Raw genomic sequence first — 18,461 nt, 5'->3', positions numbered from 1 at the left:
TGAGGTCAGAAGTCAGATTGAAGTGCTAAACAGTAAGAGGAAAGAAATGGAGGAAATGAGTGCCTACAACATTTTCCAGGACTCTGTAAAGAGGAAGGAGGGAAGGGAATTTGGAAGCTGGAAGGGAGGGGAAGTTAGCTGAAAGTTTTTGAAGGATGCTTTTAAAGGAGACTTTTAAAGGGATTTGCTGGATGGAGGGAGTAGCCACAGTGATGAAATTACAGATCCTTCAAGTATGGAGTATTATACAGATCAACCCACCCTCTACCAGCAGTTTCTTTTGGGCCCATTTAAAAATTAAGGAGAGGCAGCTAGTTGGCACAGTGGACAGAGCATCAGACCTGGAACCCCAGATACTACCTAGGTGTAGGGTCTGGGGCAAGTCACTTCATACTGTCTGCCTCAGTTTCCTCATCTGTCAAATGAGCTGGAGAAGGAAATAGCAAACCACTCCAGTATCTTTGCCAAGAAAACCCTAAATGGATTCGTTAAGAATTGGACACACCTGAAAAATGACAAAACAACTACCAAAAACTTAAGTTCCTTCAGCTGCACCATGAGGGTGGGAGGGTTAGGTCAAGTCAGGCCTCTTCTAGCTCTAGAGGTCTAGATTTCTAGGACATATAAAGGTCCTCTCCACCAATTCTAAGCCCTGCCCAACTTCTGCCCCTAAATCACCTCTCAATTCCATATAGGCAAACCTGTTCCCTTATCCCACAGGCACTCAGTAATCTTCCCACAAGCCACTTTTCCCCCACCTCCCTAAGCTTTGCTCTACCCTGTATCGGATGTGACTTAGTCTGTCCCGCCCCAGGCATGTCATCATCTCCTTTTCCGGCCCTCAAAGGGCGAGAGGTAAGAGGGGAGCCCCAAAGTATTCCGGGGGAATGGGAGCACTCCTAGCTGCCATTTTAAATGGCACTCTGTAGGATGATTTCTTTTGATCTCACACCAAGGTAAGCAGAACAGGCTTTATGATCCCCGTTGTACAAACAAAGAAACTAAGACTCGGAGATAAAGTAAAGGGCCCAAAGTCACAGAGCTGGCAATGGCCGAGGAGGGATTGAGGAGATGGAACTGAGCTCTTCCAATCCAGTGCCAGAGCACCAAGAAATGCATTCTGGCTGCTTACAGTTAACCAAGCACACAGGCTTTGTGGCCCCACAGGACAAGGCCGGAAGGGCCAGGCCCCTGAGGTGGGGAAGTGGAGCCCCCCGAGAAGGCAATCCCAAAGTCTAGGTCACCGCCAGTCTGGGACCTTGACTATGTATGTAAACTATGTGCTACGTGTGCTTATATGCATGTACATACAGATAGAAATAAAAATACACACACTCAGAAAGAAAGTCTTTTTTGTAAAAAAAAGAGATCGATGCAAATTAAAATCAAAAAAGGAAAATGACTGCATTCACCTCCTGTCCTAGAAAGCAGGCCCACCCTTCATCCAGCCCAAAGTGTTGAGAATTCTCTAGGAAGAATCTTCAACTCTCCATCAAAGGAGATGCTTAGATCTCAATCATGTCGATCACAAAGTTCCTCCCTAAGGTCTGGCCTAGGAGCCTCATACTTCAGTTTAAGCCCTTGTTCTGCCTTCAGGGGAGATGGGGAACGTGGGGCAGCATTTCTGGGTGACATCACCTGCCTTCAGCCCTTGCATTTATCAAAGAGGAGCTTCCCAGATCCCTTCTCCTTGCCTCATTGATCTGATTCTCGTGGAAGAGCCCTGGCCTGAGGGAGACAGACCCCCAGCCTGGCCCCCAACAAGCTGGGTGACAGACCCTGCGAGAGTCACTGCCCCTCATCTGTCAAGCGGAATGGGTTGGCTGGGCTTGCACCATCTGGGGGTCCTGGCCCATTCCGCTCTAAAATGTTGTGATCTCTGATCCCTCAGGCTTTGCCAAGGCCATCAGAGGCTGAATGAGGTTCAGCTTTTCCCACCCTTTGTACAAACAGGCACAGCCTTCAGTCAACCAACCGGTCCTATTCCCTTGGTCCTGAGTACTTCCATAGGCACAGTTTTGTACACGAGGGACACTTGCTAGGTGAGAAAACAGAAACACAGTAAAAACAGGCCATAAATGAAGCACAAACCACCTGGGTTTGTAAAATGTAAAGGTCTGTGGAATGGCGGGAACACTGAAGGCAGGTAGCAGAGTTTTGGGCAAGGAGCCAGAAAGACCCGAGTTCAAATCCAACCTCAGGCACTCACTATCTTATATGATCCTAGGCCTTTCTTAAGTTCATTTTTTCATCTGTAAGATGAAGGGATTGGCGGCATTAAGAGCCTTCCAATGACCCTTCCAGCTCTAGAACTATGCTTTGTGAGAGGTGGAGAAAAGACTTGTCAGAAGTGATCTAACCTAATAAACTGCATCTATTTGTGGGTTTTCCAGGATCAGAAGTAGCCCTACTGTCCGATCTGGCTAAGCAACTGAAAATAAAACAGTAAACAACCCTTCACAAAAATTGTTGCTTTAACTAATTAACTTGCTGGGGCCCTTTTTGAGATTGGGGCTCATTACTATTTCCCTTCTCCAGGTATTAAAATACTCTGATTAATTTATTTGGACCGTATCCCCTTTTTTTTATCCTATACCATATTGAAAATTAGTAATAAAAAGTTTCTTACTAGCATAATTCCTCAGAAAAGTTAGGAAGCTTTTAGGGAATTAGGGAATAATTAGGCAATTAGGGAGCCATCACAGCAATCAAGTGATTAAGATGTCACTTAACTAAACTAGCAGCCTCTTAAGGAGATTAGAGAAGAATTATTGATTTAGAATTGTAAAGATTCTTCAGAAATTCTCTAGATCAAGAGTTCTTAACCATTTCAATGTCACAGCAGTCTGGTGAAGCCCAAGGACACCTTTCAGAATAATATTTTTAAATGCATAAAAAGAAAATATTTAGAATTACAAAGAAAACTGATTTTGCTGAAATAAATTTATCAAATATTAAAAAAAAATAAATCTATAAACCCTAGGAACTCCTGATTTAGTCCAATCTTCTCAATTGACAGATGTGGAACCTAGGGCCCAAAGAAGTGACTGGCCCCAAAACAGTAAAAGGCAGAACTGGGCTATCTTTTGACTCAAAAATCAATCATTCCAGGGGGTAACTGGATGGCTCAGTGGATGAGAGCCAGGCCTAGAGATAGGAGGTCCTGGGTTCAAATCTGGCCTCAGACACTTTCCAGCTGAATGATCCTGGGCAAATCACTTGACCCCCCATTACCTAGCCCTTACCACTCTTCTGCCTTGGAACCAATACATAGTATTGATTCTAAGACTGAAGGTAAGGGTAAAAAAAATCAATCATCCAAAAAGAGTGGAGGAGATAATCAAGGAAAAAAGTTTGAAGTGATAAAGGATTAGATTATGACTGAACCACTCCAGATGTCTGTGAGTACACTGTGCATCAAAATACTTTTCCTCCTTTCTTCCTAGTCAGAATAAGTCAGCCATGTATCCTGGGGTAATCCAGGTGTTGGTCAACACCCTCCTCAGGGGGGATTGTATTATTATCCTATAATGCAAGTTTTAATATCTTTTAGAGATATTTCAGGAAAAGAAACTTGCTAATTCCTCTAATCAAGAAAGTGAATCGTTTGGAGAAAGCGCCATGGAGATGCCTGCAGAAACCACATACTGCATCAAAAGATCCAGAATGAACTTTGAGATATAGTGAATTGAACTGGGGGGTGGTGGTGAAAGCATTTATTCTGAAGGTAAACTCTCATGCCGAAGGGAACTGCCCCCCTAACTGACTTTTTGTCCATGTGCCCATCTAACATTGGTTTTGCTCTTTCTCTTTTATCTCCAAATTTTTGTAATTTCTCCTTAGAAAGGGCAATATTGTATGTACCTTTAGTAAGAGATCTTTAGAGATATAAGCTGGTTATGTGTAATGATTCAATGGGGAGTCTAAGCATGTAAATCTGGGAGATTTCAACATGCTTGCCTCCCAATGGAATCACAGGGGGGATTGTGGGGATAGAATTTGCTCCCCAGGACTCATTTACCCAGCATCCCATTTGCATGCTTATGCTGCATAAACATGTGGAGGATAAAGTTTGGTGTGACCCCCCCATTCCCGGAAAGTAACTGCTAAAGTTGGCTGAAAGCCAGCGGGAGAATTTACACACGTGGCTTATTAGGCTTTGAACTTCTATTTCTTTTTTTAAATTTCTTCTACTTCAAGTGATTATTAACAAACTTTATAAAATAATACTTGGAGTTATTGATATTAATTTAAATCTTACAGCAGACTAAAGCAAGTCAGACTTTGGTATGAACGACTAATACACTTAACCTTCAAGGTAGGTATGAATCGCAAATGAGTGAAATTCTGGTAGAGAAACTGTTCATCCGTAGGAGAGTCAGACAGACAAAACACTTATTAAATGCTTTAACCAATCCCTGCCCTCCAGGAGCTCCATCTAACAGGAGAAGCAACACGTAAACAAATTCTGTAGAAACAAGCTATAGAAGATAAAGTGGAAATAATGACCAGGGAGAAGACAACAGGGTTACGAGGGATCAGCAAAAGCTTTCTGAGGAAGGTGGGATTTTAGACGGCTTGGCAACGAGGAGGCCAGGGCAATCCAGGCTGGGGGACAATGGCTGGACCAGGGATGAGGACAGGGTCATGGGATTCCAGGGTCGGATCTGGTGGCGTGTAAGATAGAAGACTGAAAAGGTGGGCGACAGGGAGCTGAGGAAGGGCTCTGAACGCCAGCCCAGAGGATTTCATATTTTATCTTGGCCGACGGGGGGGTAACACGGTCAGACCTGCAAGCTGAAAGGAGAATGGAATGGAGCGGGGAGATAACTGAGGCCGACACAAGCCAGCAGTCTTCTAGAACCATCCTAGTGCGAGGTAAGGGCTGTGCCAGAGGGGCGGCACTGTCAGAGGAGAGGGCAGCGTGTATGCAAGAGATATCAACAAGGGGAAATCGACAGGCCTCGGCAATAGATCAGATCACAGCCAGGATATCCGTCATTCACATCTGAATTGTTCACCCACTAGTAAGTGAAGTGAAACTCCAAACTTGCCTGGGGAGAGGAGGGATGGTTAGTTGGGTGAACACGGGCACTTCCACAGGAAGTAGGACTTGGGCAAAGCCAGAAGGCAGCTAGGAAGGAGGGGAGGGGATAGAGGGACTAAAAAAACAGAGATGGCCGGCACTCCCAGCCATTTTGCCTAGGGCCCAGATAGAATGTGGTTGGGAATGGTGAAGGGAGGAATGGGAATGGGGAGACTTGCAAACCCCGAGAGAGAAAAAGATAAGTGAATCTACCCCTAGGACATGCTGCACTAGTGGAAGAAGCCCTCATAGTAAGGGCTAAGCAGAGCTACAGCTCATTAAGGTTTGCAGAGAGCTTTACAAATAGGGTCCCATTTGATCTTCATAGGAACCCTGGAAGGTAGGTGTTCTTATCCCACTTTACAGATGAGGAAACTGAGGCACAGAGGTTCAATGACTTGCCTAGGGTGACACAACTAGGAAGCGACTAAGGTCAGAGCCAAACTTCAGTACCGAATACAGCCATGGCTCTCTTACTTGCTATGCTCAGCAGCCATGCTGGCTCTGGAATCCAAGGATGGTTCTGTGTTGGAATCCCGACTGTACTGCACCACTCATTCCCTATATGACCCTGGACAGAATAGTCACGTACTCTTTCTCGATCCTTAGGTTCCAAGGCTATAAAAAAGGGGGGCTGGACTAGATGACCTACAGCTCTGAACAGTAGGATAAACTCCTTAAGAGTTGGGTTTTACTCTTTGTACCTAAATCCCCAACACTTATCACAGGGCCTGGCACAGAGAGGGCACTTAAATGCTTGTTGACGGGCTGACTGAATCCATGATCCCAGGAAGTTTTTCTCATGTTGGAGGAAGGTGGGGACTCACAGACAGTCCCTTCTCCTGGGAAGAAGTCGCGCTGGCAGACTTCCCCACCTATTACATGTGGCCACTGGGACTTCATGGCCTTCTTCCTCCCCTGAGAATTACTCACCTGCTGTTGGTAGAAGTTTTGGGCAGCCTGTTCAAAACGTTCATCTTTGGTTTCTGCTTTTTTCCCCAGTTTCTGCATCACCTGGAAAAATGTCAGAGGTTTCAATGTCTCTTCCTGTTCCTTAACTAGGAATCAATGGATGGCAAGTGACCCCTGCCCAGCTAGATTTCCCTGTTCCCATCCAGGCTTCACCGCCCCTGCTGTGCTCTCCACAAGAATCTAACATGTGCCTGAGCCCAACAGAATCTGGGTAGATGTGGTGTTTTTCTGTCATAGAACACATTTCAAAACCAGCTAGAAACAGCTTTTAGATTATCCAGTTTGGAATTCTGTCTGGGCTCGTTTAAAAAAGCTGAGAGCTTTGGCATGAATAAAAATGAATGAAACTAGTTTTAAAAGAGAAGCTATGAAATGGAGAGAAAATTTGCATCAACCATCTGATTTGGGTTTGATATACAGAAAACTAACATAAATATTTGAGCCCCCAAAGGACTAGCAGTCAAAGGGTATGAACAAATAGCTCCCCCAAAGAACTCCAAACATGAAAAATGACACCAAATCACTCTCAACAGAAATCAGAACAAATCACATCTAGCAAATTGGCAAAGATGACAAACGTGGAAACAGACGATTCTGGAATGAGATGTACTCCTAGTGTTGGGGGTGCTGTCAGTGTTCCATTTTGCAAAGTGATTTGAAATTGTTGCCCTGGGATTCCAATTGCAGGCATATAGCTGAAGATGTGAAAGGAGGTAGAAAGGAGGAGCCCATAGATCCCAGAATGCTTTGAAGTACAAAGAACAAGAACCAGAGCAGATGCCCATTGGCTGAGGAATGGCTAACAAACTTGTTTCTGGATGTAACAGAATATTGCCAATGGACAATCAAATGTAACAGACTTCTCTACTAGCAGCAATGATAGGGGACAATTCTAAGGGACTTATGAGGAAGAATGCTATCCACATCCAGAGAAAGAACTGTGGGAGCAGAAATGCAGAGGAAAAACAACTGCTTGATTACAGGGGTCGATGGGGATATGGTTAGGGATGTAGACTCTAAGCGATCATCCTGGTGCAAATATCAATAATATGGAAATAGGTCTTGATCAATGACACATGTAAAACCCAGTGGGATATGGGAGGGGGTGGGAGGAGGGGAGGGGAGGGGAAGAACATGAATCATGGAACCATGGAAAAGTATTCCAAAGTAATTAATTAAACTTAATTTTAAAAATATTGCCAATGGAAAATTGACATCCAATTTAAAATTGAGTTTTCTTTTATTCCCCCTTCTTTTAAAAAAACTTATTTATTTTTAACATTATTTTCTTTTTAAATTTTGAGTTCTGGACTTTTCCCCTCCTCCCCACAAAAACTATGATTATCAATTTTGATCTCATTTGATATGTATTTCCATACTAGCCAACTTGTCAAAAAAACAAACCTAAGAAGAAAATTCTATTTTTTTTTTAAACCCTTACCGTCCGTCTTGGAGTCAATACTGTGTATTGGCTCCAAGGCAGAAGAGTGGTAAGGGCTAGGCAATGGGGGTCAAGTGACTTGCCCAGGGTCACACAGCTGGGAAGTGTCTGAGGCCAGATTTGAACCTAGGACCTCCCGTCTCTAGGGCTAGCTCTCAATCCACTGAGCTACCCAGCTGCCCCCTGGAAAATTCTATTTTCATTTGAACTCCAAAGTTCATTAGTTCCCTCTCTGAGGTGGAGATTTTCCATTTTTTCACTATAATTGTCTTGGATCTGAGTAGCTGAGTCTTTCCCACTGCCCATCATTACAACTGCTGTTACTCGGCACAGTGCTCGCCCTGCATTTTGCATCAGTTCACACAGATCCTGCCATGTTTTCTGAAGCCCCACTCCTTGTCATTTCTTGTGGCACAATAGTATCCATTACCACAACTTGTTCGGCCATTCTTCAATTGAAGGGTGTACCTTCAATGCCCAGTTCTTTGCTGCCACCACAGAGCTGTTCTCACTGTTGTTGCATACATTGGACCTTTTCCTTTGACCTCTTGGAGGTACCAAATCTAATGCTCTTCCCTAACTTCTGGGGAATTTGATTATGGGCTTTGCCTAGTGTGAAGCCCAGCAATCTCACAAACATTTGAAGCTTGAAGTCTTGGTCCCCTCGTCAGAATTGTTATTTCTCTCTTGCCCCATCGTTTTGTTTTGCTACATCTAGATTTCTGCACAGCCCTGAGTAGAGGGCTCCCCAGCCTCTCTAACCCAACAGACCATATACTTCCCCAACAGAATGTGGCAAACGTACTCTGTGATGTGCTAGGTGTGGCAGACTTCCTTCCCCTACCTCCACCCTTCTCTTCCGCTGCTAGAGCTGAACTGGGTCCATCTCTGACTTTTCTTATGAATAAAGGACCATTTGGGCCAGATCGATCTTTGGTCCTCCAGATTTGTCCAAGGGAGAGATCTTTTCCACAAAATAATTAATACGGAGAAATTTTTTACATGATTGTACATGTAAACTCTATGTCAGATTGCTTACCGTGTCAGGGAGGGGAGAGGTAGAAAGAAGGGAGGGTGAGAAGGAAGAAGAAAATCTGGAACTCAACATTTTTTAAAAAATGTTTTTAAATGTTTTTACGTGTAATTGGGGGCAATATTATTTAAAAATAAAATTAAAATTCCCATAACACACTTAAAAAAATTTGTCCAGGGGACAATGAGACGTGGTTCCAAGACCTGAGAGCAGAAGGGCAGTTTGCCTTTGGGGGAAGGAGGTAATGGAGGGAACAGCCCTAGCTTGAGCACCCACACTTTCTGGCTTGGCCTGTTGGGCTCCCAGGCTGACTGACTGATAGAGGTCTACCTAATAACCTGCATAAAGAGTCAAAACTTTATCACTTCTTTTGCCTTATCCTCAGCTTATTCATCTGTAAAACAAGATGTTCTTTAAAGTACTTTATAGTTCTAATAATTTAACAGTCTATGAGAGTATAAGTATACTTAGTTGTTGCAAGGAAGGGTTCTACGGTGTGATAATGGAGGGGAGGAGAGGAAGGGAATCATTGGAAAATTACAAAAATCCAAAGAATATCCCCCCAAAAGAAAAAAGTCATTTATGAGTGTAATTCATAGCAGGATCATTTGTAATTGCAAAAGAAACCAAAACAAAACTGGAAGTCATCTGAATGTCAAACAATAGGGAAAGTGTTTTTATAAAATGTGATATGTGAACATATATAGAATAGCATTAAGCATTTAGAATGTACAAGCTTGAATAGTACAGAGATCCAGAGATATTTTTATGAAATAATGCAAAGTAAAAGAGAACAATAACCCAGAACCAGAATAATGGGATACACATCAATTCTGATCCAATGAGATGTGAATGAGAATGGAAACAGAATTCTGGTGGGTACTTAAAAGAGAAACTAAAAGTTTTGTTTGTTGCATTGAAATGAATTTATTTTTAAATATAAATAAGTATTAGTCAAGTGTGGTTGTTTGTATTAATGTTTAATGCAGTTTCTAATAAAACATTTAATTTTAGAAAAAAGAATCTATGCAATGTGAGGACCCAGAACCTCAGCTTTTCTTCTTGAATCATGATAGAAATATTCGCTCTGGCTCCCATCAGGCTATGGGGATTTCTTTCAAGGGATAGAAAAAGAACAAACAAGTAAGCTGTTTCTCTCTCTTTTTTTGAGACAGAATTATGATAGTGATAAGAAATATTGGTCAAGGAAGTCATGAGAAGTTGGGAGAACTGGAGGCAGCCAAGGTGAAAGATGGGAGGTGGGCTTCCCTCAGAAGACTCAGGCTGGCTTCCTGAGAGATCCCTCTGCTGAACAGTGTTCAGGGACCCTGGGGATAGAACTGGAAAACCCCTTGAAGAAGAAGGTCATTTTCTCAAATTAAGGAAACTGCAGATTCCCTAGGAGGAAAATCCTCTGCCAGCTCACCGGCTTTATCACCCATGAAACTTTATCACCGACTGACTCCTGTTCTCCAGGGGGACAAACTCAAGTCCTTCTTCCTTTTTCATGCAGGACATTCCCTCTGTCTGAAACCTACCCTCTTCACTGCACTGTCCTAGTTCAATCCTTGTCTCTCACCTGTTTGTGCCCCAGGTGTGCCCCAAGTATCCTCTATCCTAGTCCTCAGGCTGGGCACAGATCATCCTCAAGGTACAGAGCCAGCTTGGTGTCTGGTTCTCTGCTTGAAAAGGTAGGCAGTGAAGACGCTTCCTTCTCACACCTCTATCCAAAAGCCAGATCCTTCTCCCCTACTGATGCAAAGCTTAGGAAAGGAATGGACAGTAGCTCATGTTTATATAGCACTTTCCCCTACCTAAACATAACCCTGGGGGGTTTGGTAGTGCAAGTATTTTTATCCCATTTTAAAGACTGAGAAAACTGAGACCCAGAGACATTAAGTGACTTAATGTCCATGGTCTAGTATGGTGAAATTTGGTTGGAACTAGAATCCAGATCATTAAATATAAATTTAGATTCGGAAGAGATTTTAGTCTAGCCTAGCACTGATTTTTTCAGAAGGTAAGGTTTTAAAAACATAGAGGAGTTTGACAATTTAAAAGATTTGTTTTTAAACATTCTTTTAAAAAATATTGAGTTCCAAATTTTTTCTGAACCTCCGGCCTCTGTCTCCCTCATTGAGAAGGTAAGCAATGATAAATATGTGAAGTTGTGCAAAACATATTTCCATATTAGCCGTGTGGGGGAAAAGGGCAAGAAAAAGTAAATTGAAAAAAAATTATGCTTCAGCTTACACTCAAGATTTCTTGATAAATAGTTATTGTCTTCTGTAAGCAGATGCTAACAGCTGGAAGAGAGATACCCAAAGCTTCTTCCATTAGTAAACATTCACAGAATCACAGAATTTGTGAGTTGGAAGGCAGCAGCCATGAGTTCAGCCCATACAAGGCATCCCCACAATCACATATCTTGGAGGTGGTCATCTATAGCCAGAAAACTCACCACCTCTAAAGGTAATTCATCAAATGATGAAAATGATGGCTTTAATTGTTAAGGAATTCTCCCCCTCCCATATCAAGTCTAAATTGCCCAGAAGGACACCTGTGTCAGGGTCAGGACAGACCCAGGTCCAGCTTCTGGCCTCTAGGCCAGCTTTCCAATCACTAAACCAATATCAATGTTCCTTTTAAATTGTGGTGCCTAATTTGGAACTATGCCCAAAGGGCGCTAAAAGACTGTCTGCCCTTTGATCCAGCCAGAGCACTGCTGGGTTTGTACCCCAAAGAGATAATAAGGAAAAAGACTTGTTCAAGAATATTCATAGCTGCACTCTTTGTGGTGGCAAAACATTGGAAAATGAGGGGATGCCCATCAGTTGGGGAATGGCTGAACAAAGTGTGGTATATGTTGGTGATGGAATACTATTGTGCTCAAAGGAATAATAAAGTGGAGGAATTCCATGGAGACTGGAACAACCTCCAGGAAGTGATGCAGAGCGAGAGGAGCAGAACCAGGAGAACATTGTACACAGAGACTGACACACTGTGGTACAATCGAACATCTACTAGCAGCAATGTAGCGATCCAGGACAATCTTGAGGGATCTACAAGAAAAAAAACTATCCACATGCAGAGTAAAAACACCAAAGAAAAAACAACTGCTTGAATAAAAGGGTCGAGGATTGGGGATGTAGATTCTGAATGATCATCCTAATGCAAATATCAACAGCATGGAAATAGGTTCTGATCAAGGACACATGTAAAACCCAGTGGAATTGCAGGGGGAGGGGAGGGAGGAATAGAATATGATTTTTGTAACCAAGGAATAATGTTTTAAATTGACTAAATAAAAAAATCACTAAAAAAAATAATAAGATGAAAGTAAATTGTGGTGCCTAGAAATGGTCACAATACTGTGCCCAAGCTAGAGCATAGGGGGAGCATCACCTCCTTATTTCTGCTGCACTTCATTACTTCTAGTAAGCGGAGATAATTCACACAGATATAGATTTGTTCATTTTTTATTCAAAGAGATTTTATTTTCCCAACTACATGTCACAGCAATTTTCAACCTACATTTTCCAAAATTATGAGCTCCAAATTATTTCCTGGAGATGGCAAGCAATGTGATCTGGGTTATATTATATCATACAAAACAAGCCTCCATATTGATCATTGTTGTAAGAGAATAGTCAATGAAACCCCACTTCCCCAAATAAAACCGTCAATAATGTCACACAGATATCTGCGGTACAAAATAATCTGACCATATTGTTCTGCTCTACAAGTGTATGGGAGTAGTAGAAGCCCTTTCTGGCTTCCAGTCTTCTTTTTTCTTCCACCCCTGCCTTCTGCTTTGAAGCAATATAAGTATCAGGTCCAAGGCAGAAGAGCTAAAAGGGATAGACAATATGGGTTAAACCCAGGGCCACGCAGCTAGCAAGCGTCTGAGGCCAGATTTGGACGCAGGGCCTCCGGTCTCTCGGCCTGGATTTCTATCCACTGAGCTGCCCTGCTCGTTCTCGTCTTCTTACACTGGACTCCCTTCCACCAAGTCTTTGCTCACGCTCCAGTTCCTGGAGCATGGACCTCCGTCCATCCCATCCATCCCATCGGGGGCTGTTGAATAGCCACTCTACTTTCTCGATGAGCGCCACTTCCCTGGCTCCGTCAGGGCTCAGCTCAAATCCCACCTCCTTTCCCAAACGTCCCCTCTGCAATGGCCAGGTCCTTTTTCTCTTGCATGTGTCTAGCTATTTACATGCAGTTTCCCTGCCAGCCTGTGAGCTCCTCGAGGGCAGGGCCTTGCTGGAGGGCCAGTGGATGGAGTAGGTCTAGAAGGCCGGCTTCCCTTCTTCTAACCAACCATCCCTGACACACACTGACCGGTGACCCGGGCAAGCTTCTTTTCAGCCCTCTCTCCCGCCAGGGCTACCCGTCCTCCCAACTCCAGCCACATTAAAAGGAGAGAGAAATATTTAGCAAGAGAGGAGAAGACGCAGAGAGGGTTCACATGTGACTTCTCAGGAGCCTGATGAGGAGTCTGGGGGCCCCCATTTCTATTTGGGTTTGACACGACCGTCCTAGGAATTCCTCTGAGACAAAATTGCAGAGAAGGGACTCCTGGGCCCTGGAAGAAGAACCCTATATTAGTGGTTCTCAAACTTTCTGGTCTCCGAATCCCTTTTCACTCCTAAAACTACTGAAGACAGAGCAGGAGGTGGCTATAGGGAGCCAAGCCTGGAGATGGGAGGCCCTGGGTTCAAATGTGGCCACACACACGTCCTATATGGATGATGCTGGGCAAGTCTTATCCTAATTGCCTAGTCCTTGTCCTTCTGTCCTAAAGTTGTTACTAGGACAGATGAGAGGGATCAAAAAAAAAAAATTACTGAAGCCCTTGGAGAGGTTTTCTTTATTTGGGTTACATAAATAACATCTTTAGTATTTTGAAATTCGTTTTGACCTCCAGGCCCCCAGGAAAGAATCTGGGGATCACTGGACCGCTTGGAGAACTTTTCCCCCTAAGCCAGTGCTTAGCACGGTGCCTGGTCCATGTTTCTTGACAGTCAAAAGAGTGCTCTGAGAAGAGAAGTCAGGCATAGCTTCCCAGCCCACATCCTGCCCCTGACCCACTTCAGGCACCCACAAGTCCCACCCTAATACTCCCAGCTGAGTTCTGAGGTCGAGGCTCTCTCAATGGAAAGGCCTCGTGGGAAGGTTAAAGTTAAAACAGGGTCAGAGAGGAGGAGAGATAACAAATCTGGCCACCCAAAGCGCTCCCTCCTATGGACCCCAAACTTTCCACAACACCCAGTGATTTTTCAAGAGTGAATCAGTGGGATCCAGAGAAAGAACTGTGGGAGTAGAAACAGAGAAGAAAAACAACTGCTTGATCACATGATTCAATGGGGATAGGCCTGGGGATGCAGACTCTAAACCATCACCTGGCAAATATCAACAATAGGGAAATAGGTCTGGATCAAGGACACATGTAAGACCCAGTGGGCTTGCTCATTGCCTATGGGAGGGGGGAGGAAGAGAGGAGAGGGAGAGAACGTGAATCATGGAACCATGGGAAATTTTTCTTAATCAATTAAAAAAAAAAAAGAGTGAATCAGCGGGGGCAGTGAAATAGTACAGTAGATAGCTCCAGGCCTGGAATCAGGAGGTCCTGGGTTCAAATCTGACCTCAGACATTTCCTAGCTGTCTGACCTTGGGCAAATTATTTCATACCAATTGCCGCTCTTCTGTCTTAGAATCGAAACTGAGGCAGAAGGTAAGGTTAAAAAAACCCCAACTTGCACAATATTATAAAGCTAATAAATTGTGAGAATCAGGATTTGAATCGAACTCATTTAAAATGGCCACAAAAATATTTAATTGCCTATACAGACCCCCCTGCCAAAGAGCTTTACATACTAAATGGTTTTATCAAATAATGGCCCTAGAGGAAAGGCCCAAGGCCAAAGGGGCTGCTATTTGATTTCAACACCCTGGGCACTTCTTAGGACCCTGGAAGGGCTGCTCCCAAACACCCCCGGCTGACTCAGTGCCCTGTTTTCTGGGTGTAAGTTTGAAAGTGAGTTTTCTAGCCTAAGCCTTACCTCAGGGGAGCTTCCCATCTATCTAAGCAGGAGTCCCTTATCTCCTTGGCTGTGCTCTTCAGGGCCACTGATGTCCAGATGAGAAAAAAAGAACTTGCTAAATGTCTAATGGAGTCTTCCTGCAGGGGATCTGAGGTTTCTCCTTTTGTAATATGAGGGAATTGGACCAGATCCTCCCTTCTCAGCGCTTTTCATCTAAAGACTCCTTTTTTACAATCTCAGAAATTGCTTATAGGAGTTTATTGATTATTGAAAATTAGGTTCCTTCACACTCTTAAAAGTAACTGATAGAGGCAGTCAGGTGGCTCAGTCAGGCCTAGACACCACCGAGGTCCTGGGTTCCAATGTGACCTCAGACATCTAGCTGAGTGACCCTGGGCAAGTCATTTAACCCCAACTGCCTAGCCCTTGGCTCTTCTGCCTTGGAACCAATACTTAGTATGGAGTCTAAGAGGGAAGGTGAGGGTTCAAAAGAACAAGAAGAGCCCCCGTGTAGGTGACCCTACCAGTGATGAGGGCCCCTTCAGAAAGGCTGAGCCCCCTTTGGTTTGGAAGGGTCTAATCTATCATGGTGAACCCTAACTGAGATGCCTCAAGGATCTGGGGGGATCCCCGTTTCCTGGCCCCTCCCCACTTGGGCTTTCCAGTTCCAGTGGGTGCGCACCCCGCTGCCTACAGGGGTGTCTCCCTCGCCTTCAAAGCAGAGGTGCCCCCGGGCCCAAGCAGGGGTGCTGAGGATTATTTCCCCCCCCCCCCAAAGGAGACCCCTCTGGAAAGCGCTTTGCCAGCCTTAGTTCCTTGGGGGAACTGGGTGGGGCATGTCAGAGGAGGGCCTTCAAGGAGCCCAAGGGCCTGGGTTCGAATCCCAATCCGAGGGAGGGGCGGCGTTGGATTGGCCTCCTATTTCAGTCCCGCCTTCCGGGCCCAGTGTCAGGATTAGGGAACAGGGAATTGTGGGAGCGGCCCGCCTCTTCAGGTAAACTCGGGCTAAGAGCGGGCTCGGGTCTGGTGAGAGCGGGCCAGGCCGTGGATGGGCCCCAGAGCGGTCGAGGCGGCCTCGGCACCTACCTTCTCCTGGGCCCGGCTTAACTTCTTCTGCACCTGCTTGGCCAGCAGCCCTGCGCTGCTGCTGGTGCTGCGCTCCGCCATCCTAGCCCCTGAGCACTGCCCGCCGGGCCCCGAGCAGCCTCGTCCGTCGGAGCCGCCTAGTCAGTCGTGGTTTTCCTCTAGTGCTGCCTGGGGAGGAAGTGCCTGGCTCCCAGCATGCCCCGCAACCTGGCGGGGGTGGGGTGGGGGGAGAGCCCTGGGCCCCTCCCTGAGTCCCCCTAGGAGGGGGCGGGGCCAGACCTAGCCAGATGGAGGATGCGAGAAGAGCTCCTGAATCCCACCTAACACCCCCCACTAGTCCTGCCCTGCCCTGATTCAAGGCCCAGATCTGCCACCCTAGGGAGTCGGGAGTCACAGTGGGGGATGGGGACTGGGGGGGGGCTGGGAGCGGGCGAGCGGGGGGCTGGGCCTAGCCCAGGCTCAGAGCTGTGATGAGCCTTTTTTTACCTTCGTTATCTGCTCTAACAAGGACTAGGCAAACAAGGTTAAGTGACTTGCCCAGGGTCACACAGTTAGAAAATGTCTGAGGCCACATTAGACCTCCAGCCCCCAAACCTCCATCTTTATCCACTGTGCTACCTAGCTGCCCTATAATAACCCCATTGAAAAAACAAAACAAAACAAAAACACTTACCTTTCAGTTTCAAAGAAGTAAATGGGTAAGGGCGAGCCCACACAGTAAGTGTCTGAGGTGAGACTCGAACCCAGGACTTCCTGTCTCCAGACTTGGCTCTCTACTCTCTGAGGCAATGCTGTTGACTGACTCTTCCTCTACGCAGATACATAGGAGTACAGAAAAAAAACGAAGATCCTTAAATGCAGTGATCAAAATATGATATTTCCTAAGAGCTCTGAACTCAGCAAAGTGGTGAAGTAGATGGAACATTGGGCTGGGAGTTGGGCAGATTTGAGTTCAAAGCCAGCCAGCCTCCAACACTTCCTAGCTGTAGGGTCCTGGGCAAGTCACTTAACCTGGCTTGGGTCTTCCCCCTTGTAAAACGGGGCTCATTACAGCCCTTACTTTGTAGGGTTCTTTGTGAAGATCAAAGGAGATTTTTGTTAAAAACAAATGCTTCTCGCTTCCTCTACAAAGTGGCCAAGTTCCTAAGGATTGTGCACTCTCTGAGGAAGGAAGATGCCAAATGCAAGTCAGCCCCCATCCGCCCTGCATCCTACCTGCGTAGTAGAGGCAAGAAATCCAGAAAGGATATAGAGCTGAGCGATCTGGAAGCCCTGGCTAAGGAGTCTGGGCAGGAACATGATGACACATTGAACAGGCACACCCCAAAGGCAGAATTCTTACCCACCGAAGATCGTGCCATCAGGAACACTTCAAGAAAAGGAAACACCGGAAAAAAAGCCCCAGAAATGAGCCCAGTGTTGGGGCAAAGCGTTTTCTGGTAAGCAGAAGAGGAATGCTCTTTGTGGTCAGCCAAAACGATTGCCATTAAATTATCTAGAAAAAAAGAAAAACAGAATAAAATAAAATTATCTGGAGAGACTGATTTGGGGACAAGAATGCAAGCTGATGAATTATGTCAGGTTTATTGGTGAGGCCACTATCATAACCAATAAGATGATAGAGGTAGGTCTTCTGACCAGGAACCACTCAAGCTGGGTCAACCACTGGGTTTTGGGGAGCTTCTTATTCAGCCCCCCTTGACCATCTCAAGGCATTTTTTAATTGGTGATAGCTAATTAGAGATGGTCCATCAACCTATCCAGCCCTCACAGTCCCTACAGGTGGACAGGTGAGCTGGAAAAGGATCTCCCCCTTTATTAACCAAATTCTCTAAAAAAGGCAGACATTCCTGGGGATTGCCAAGGACAAAGAAAATGCAGAAAGAAGCCAACAGGATGGCCCACCTCCCAGACACAGGAATACACAGTAATCCTCCCTAATATTTTCTCTATCCCTATTATCCCTAATATTTCTATCCCTGTCCCTAATAATTAGAAATGAATACAGTATATGAAAAATGAACAACCCAGGAGACACAGAATTCACCCTTGTGCAACAAACAAGGTTTGCAAAGGGCTTTACATCTTGGATCACATCCGATCTCTACAACTCAGGGAGGTAAGTGCTGTGTCTCCATTTTACAGATGAAGAAACTGAGGTCCAGAGAAGAGAAATAACTTGCCTATGGTCCCACAGCTCTCAAGTCTAAGGTGGGATTTGAATCGAGCTCTTCAGCACTCTCACCCTGGGCAAGGCACCTCAGCTCTCTCAGTCTGTTTTCTCATCTGTAATATGGGGGTATGATAGCATATTCCTCACAGGGGTGTCACAAGGATCAAATAATATATGTAAAGGACTTTGTGTGCCTCAAAGCACTATATAAATGTTAGGTGTTGGTAGCTATAATGATCTTCCTCCTTCTCAGGGGGAAACACCAGATAAATCTTCTCTGATCTCCTTTGTAGTTCTCTCTTCTCCTCTCAAGTGACTTTGGATTTACCTACCTCCCCATCCACTGAAAACCAGCCCCCAATTCCAAGAATCTAGCCTGCTCCTTGAGAGAGGGTCTGTCTCTTTCTTGGTGTGTGGGCTTACATCTTGGGGTCCTAGAGCCATGTCCAGCAGGGACTGGTAAGCCCTCCATTCTTGTTTAATGGATAACCCAGCCAGAAAGGAGCTTGTCACCCTTGGCTTGGCTTGAGGGGATGAGAGGCCAGATCAGGGTCAGAGCTCTGGAGATAGAAAGGAGGAATTAGAGCAGAGAGAAGCAGATTATGAGGACTTGGTGTCTCAG

At 45.1% G+C, this 18,461-nt stretch overlaps 1 protein-coding gene and 1 long non-coding RNA gene across 3 annotated transcripts in view; one reads left to right on the top strand and one right to left on the bottom strand.

Moving 5' to 3' along the window:
- Window positions 1-15,962, bottom strand: part of BIN2 (bridging integrator 2) — a 36,082-nt gene extending 20,120 nt beyond the window's left edge. For both annotated transcript variants that reach the window (XM_056798206.1, XM_056798207.1), the window contains exons 1-2: window positions 15,667-15,962; window positions 6,020-6,100 (exon numbers count right to left, since the gene is read on the bottom strand). In XM_056798206.1, coding sequence (XP_056654184.1) covers window positions 6,020-6,100; window positions 15,667-15,747 — 162 coding nt within the window. In that variant the 5' untranslated portion in view covers window positions 15,748-15,962. The remainder of the gene's footprint in view (window positions 1-6,019; window positions 6,101-15,666) is intronic.
- On the top strand, window positions 15,266-17,210 carry LOC130454445 (uncharacterized). The gene is made up of 2 exons (XR_008912054.1): window positions 15,266-15,574; window positions 16,799-17,210. It is a non-coding gene; the product is annotated as an uncharacterized LOC130454445 (long non-coding RNA).
- Window positions 17,211-18,461: the final 1,251 nt, after the last annotated feature.

This window comes from Monodelphis domestica, chromosome 5 (assembly GCF_027887165.1).
Source record: "Monodelphis domestica isolate mMonDom1 chromosome 5, mMonDom1.pri, whole genome shotgun sequence".
NCBI classification, from domain to species: Eukaryota; Metazoa; Chordata; class Mammalia; order Didelphimorphia; family Didelphidae; genus Monodelphis; species Monodelphis domestica.
Note: the sequence above shows the minus strand (reverse complement) of the source record. Positions and strands in the feature narration are given on the sequence as shown.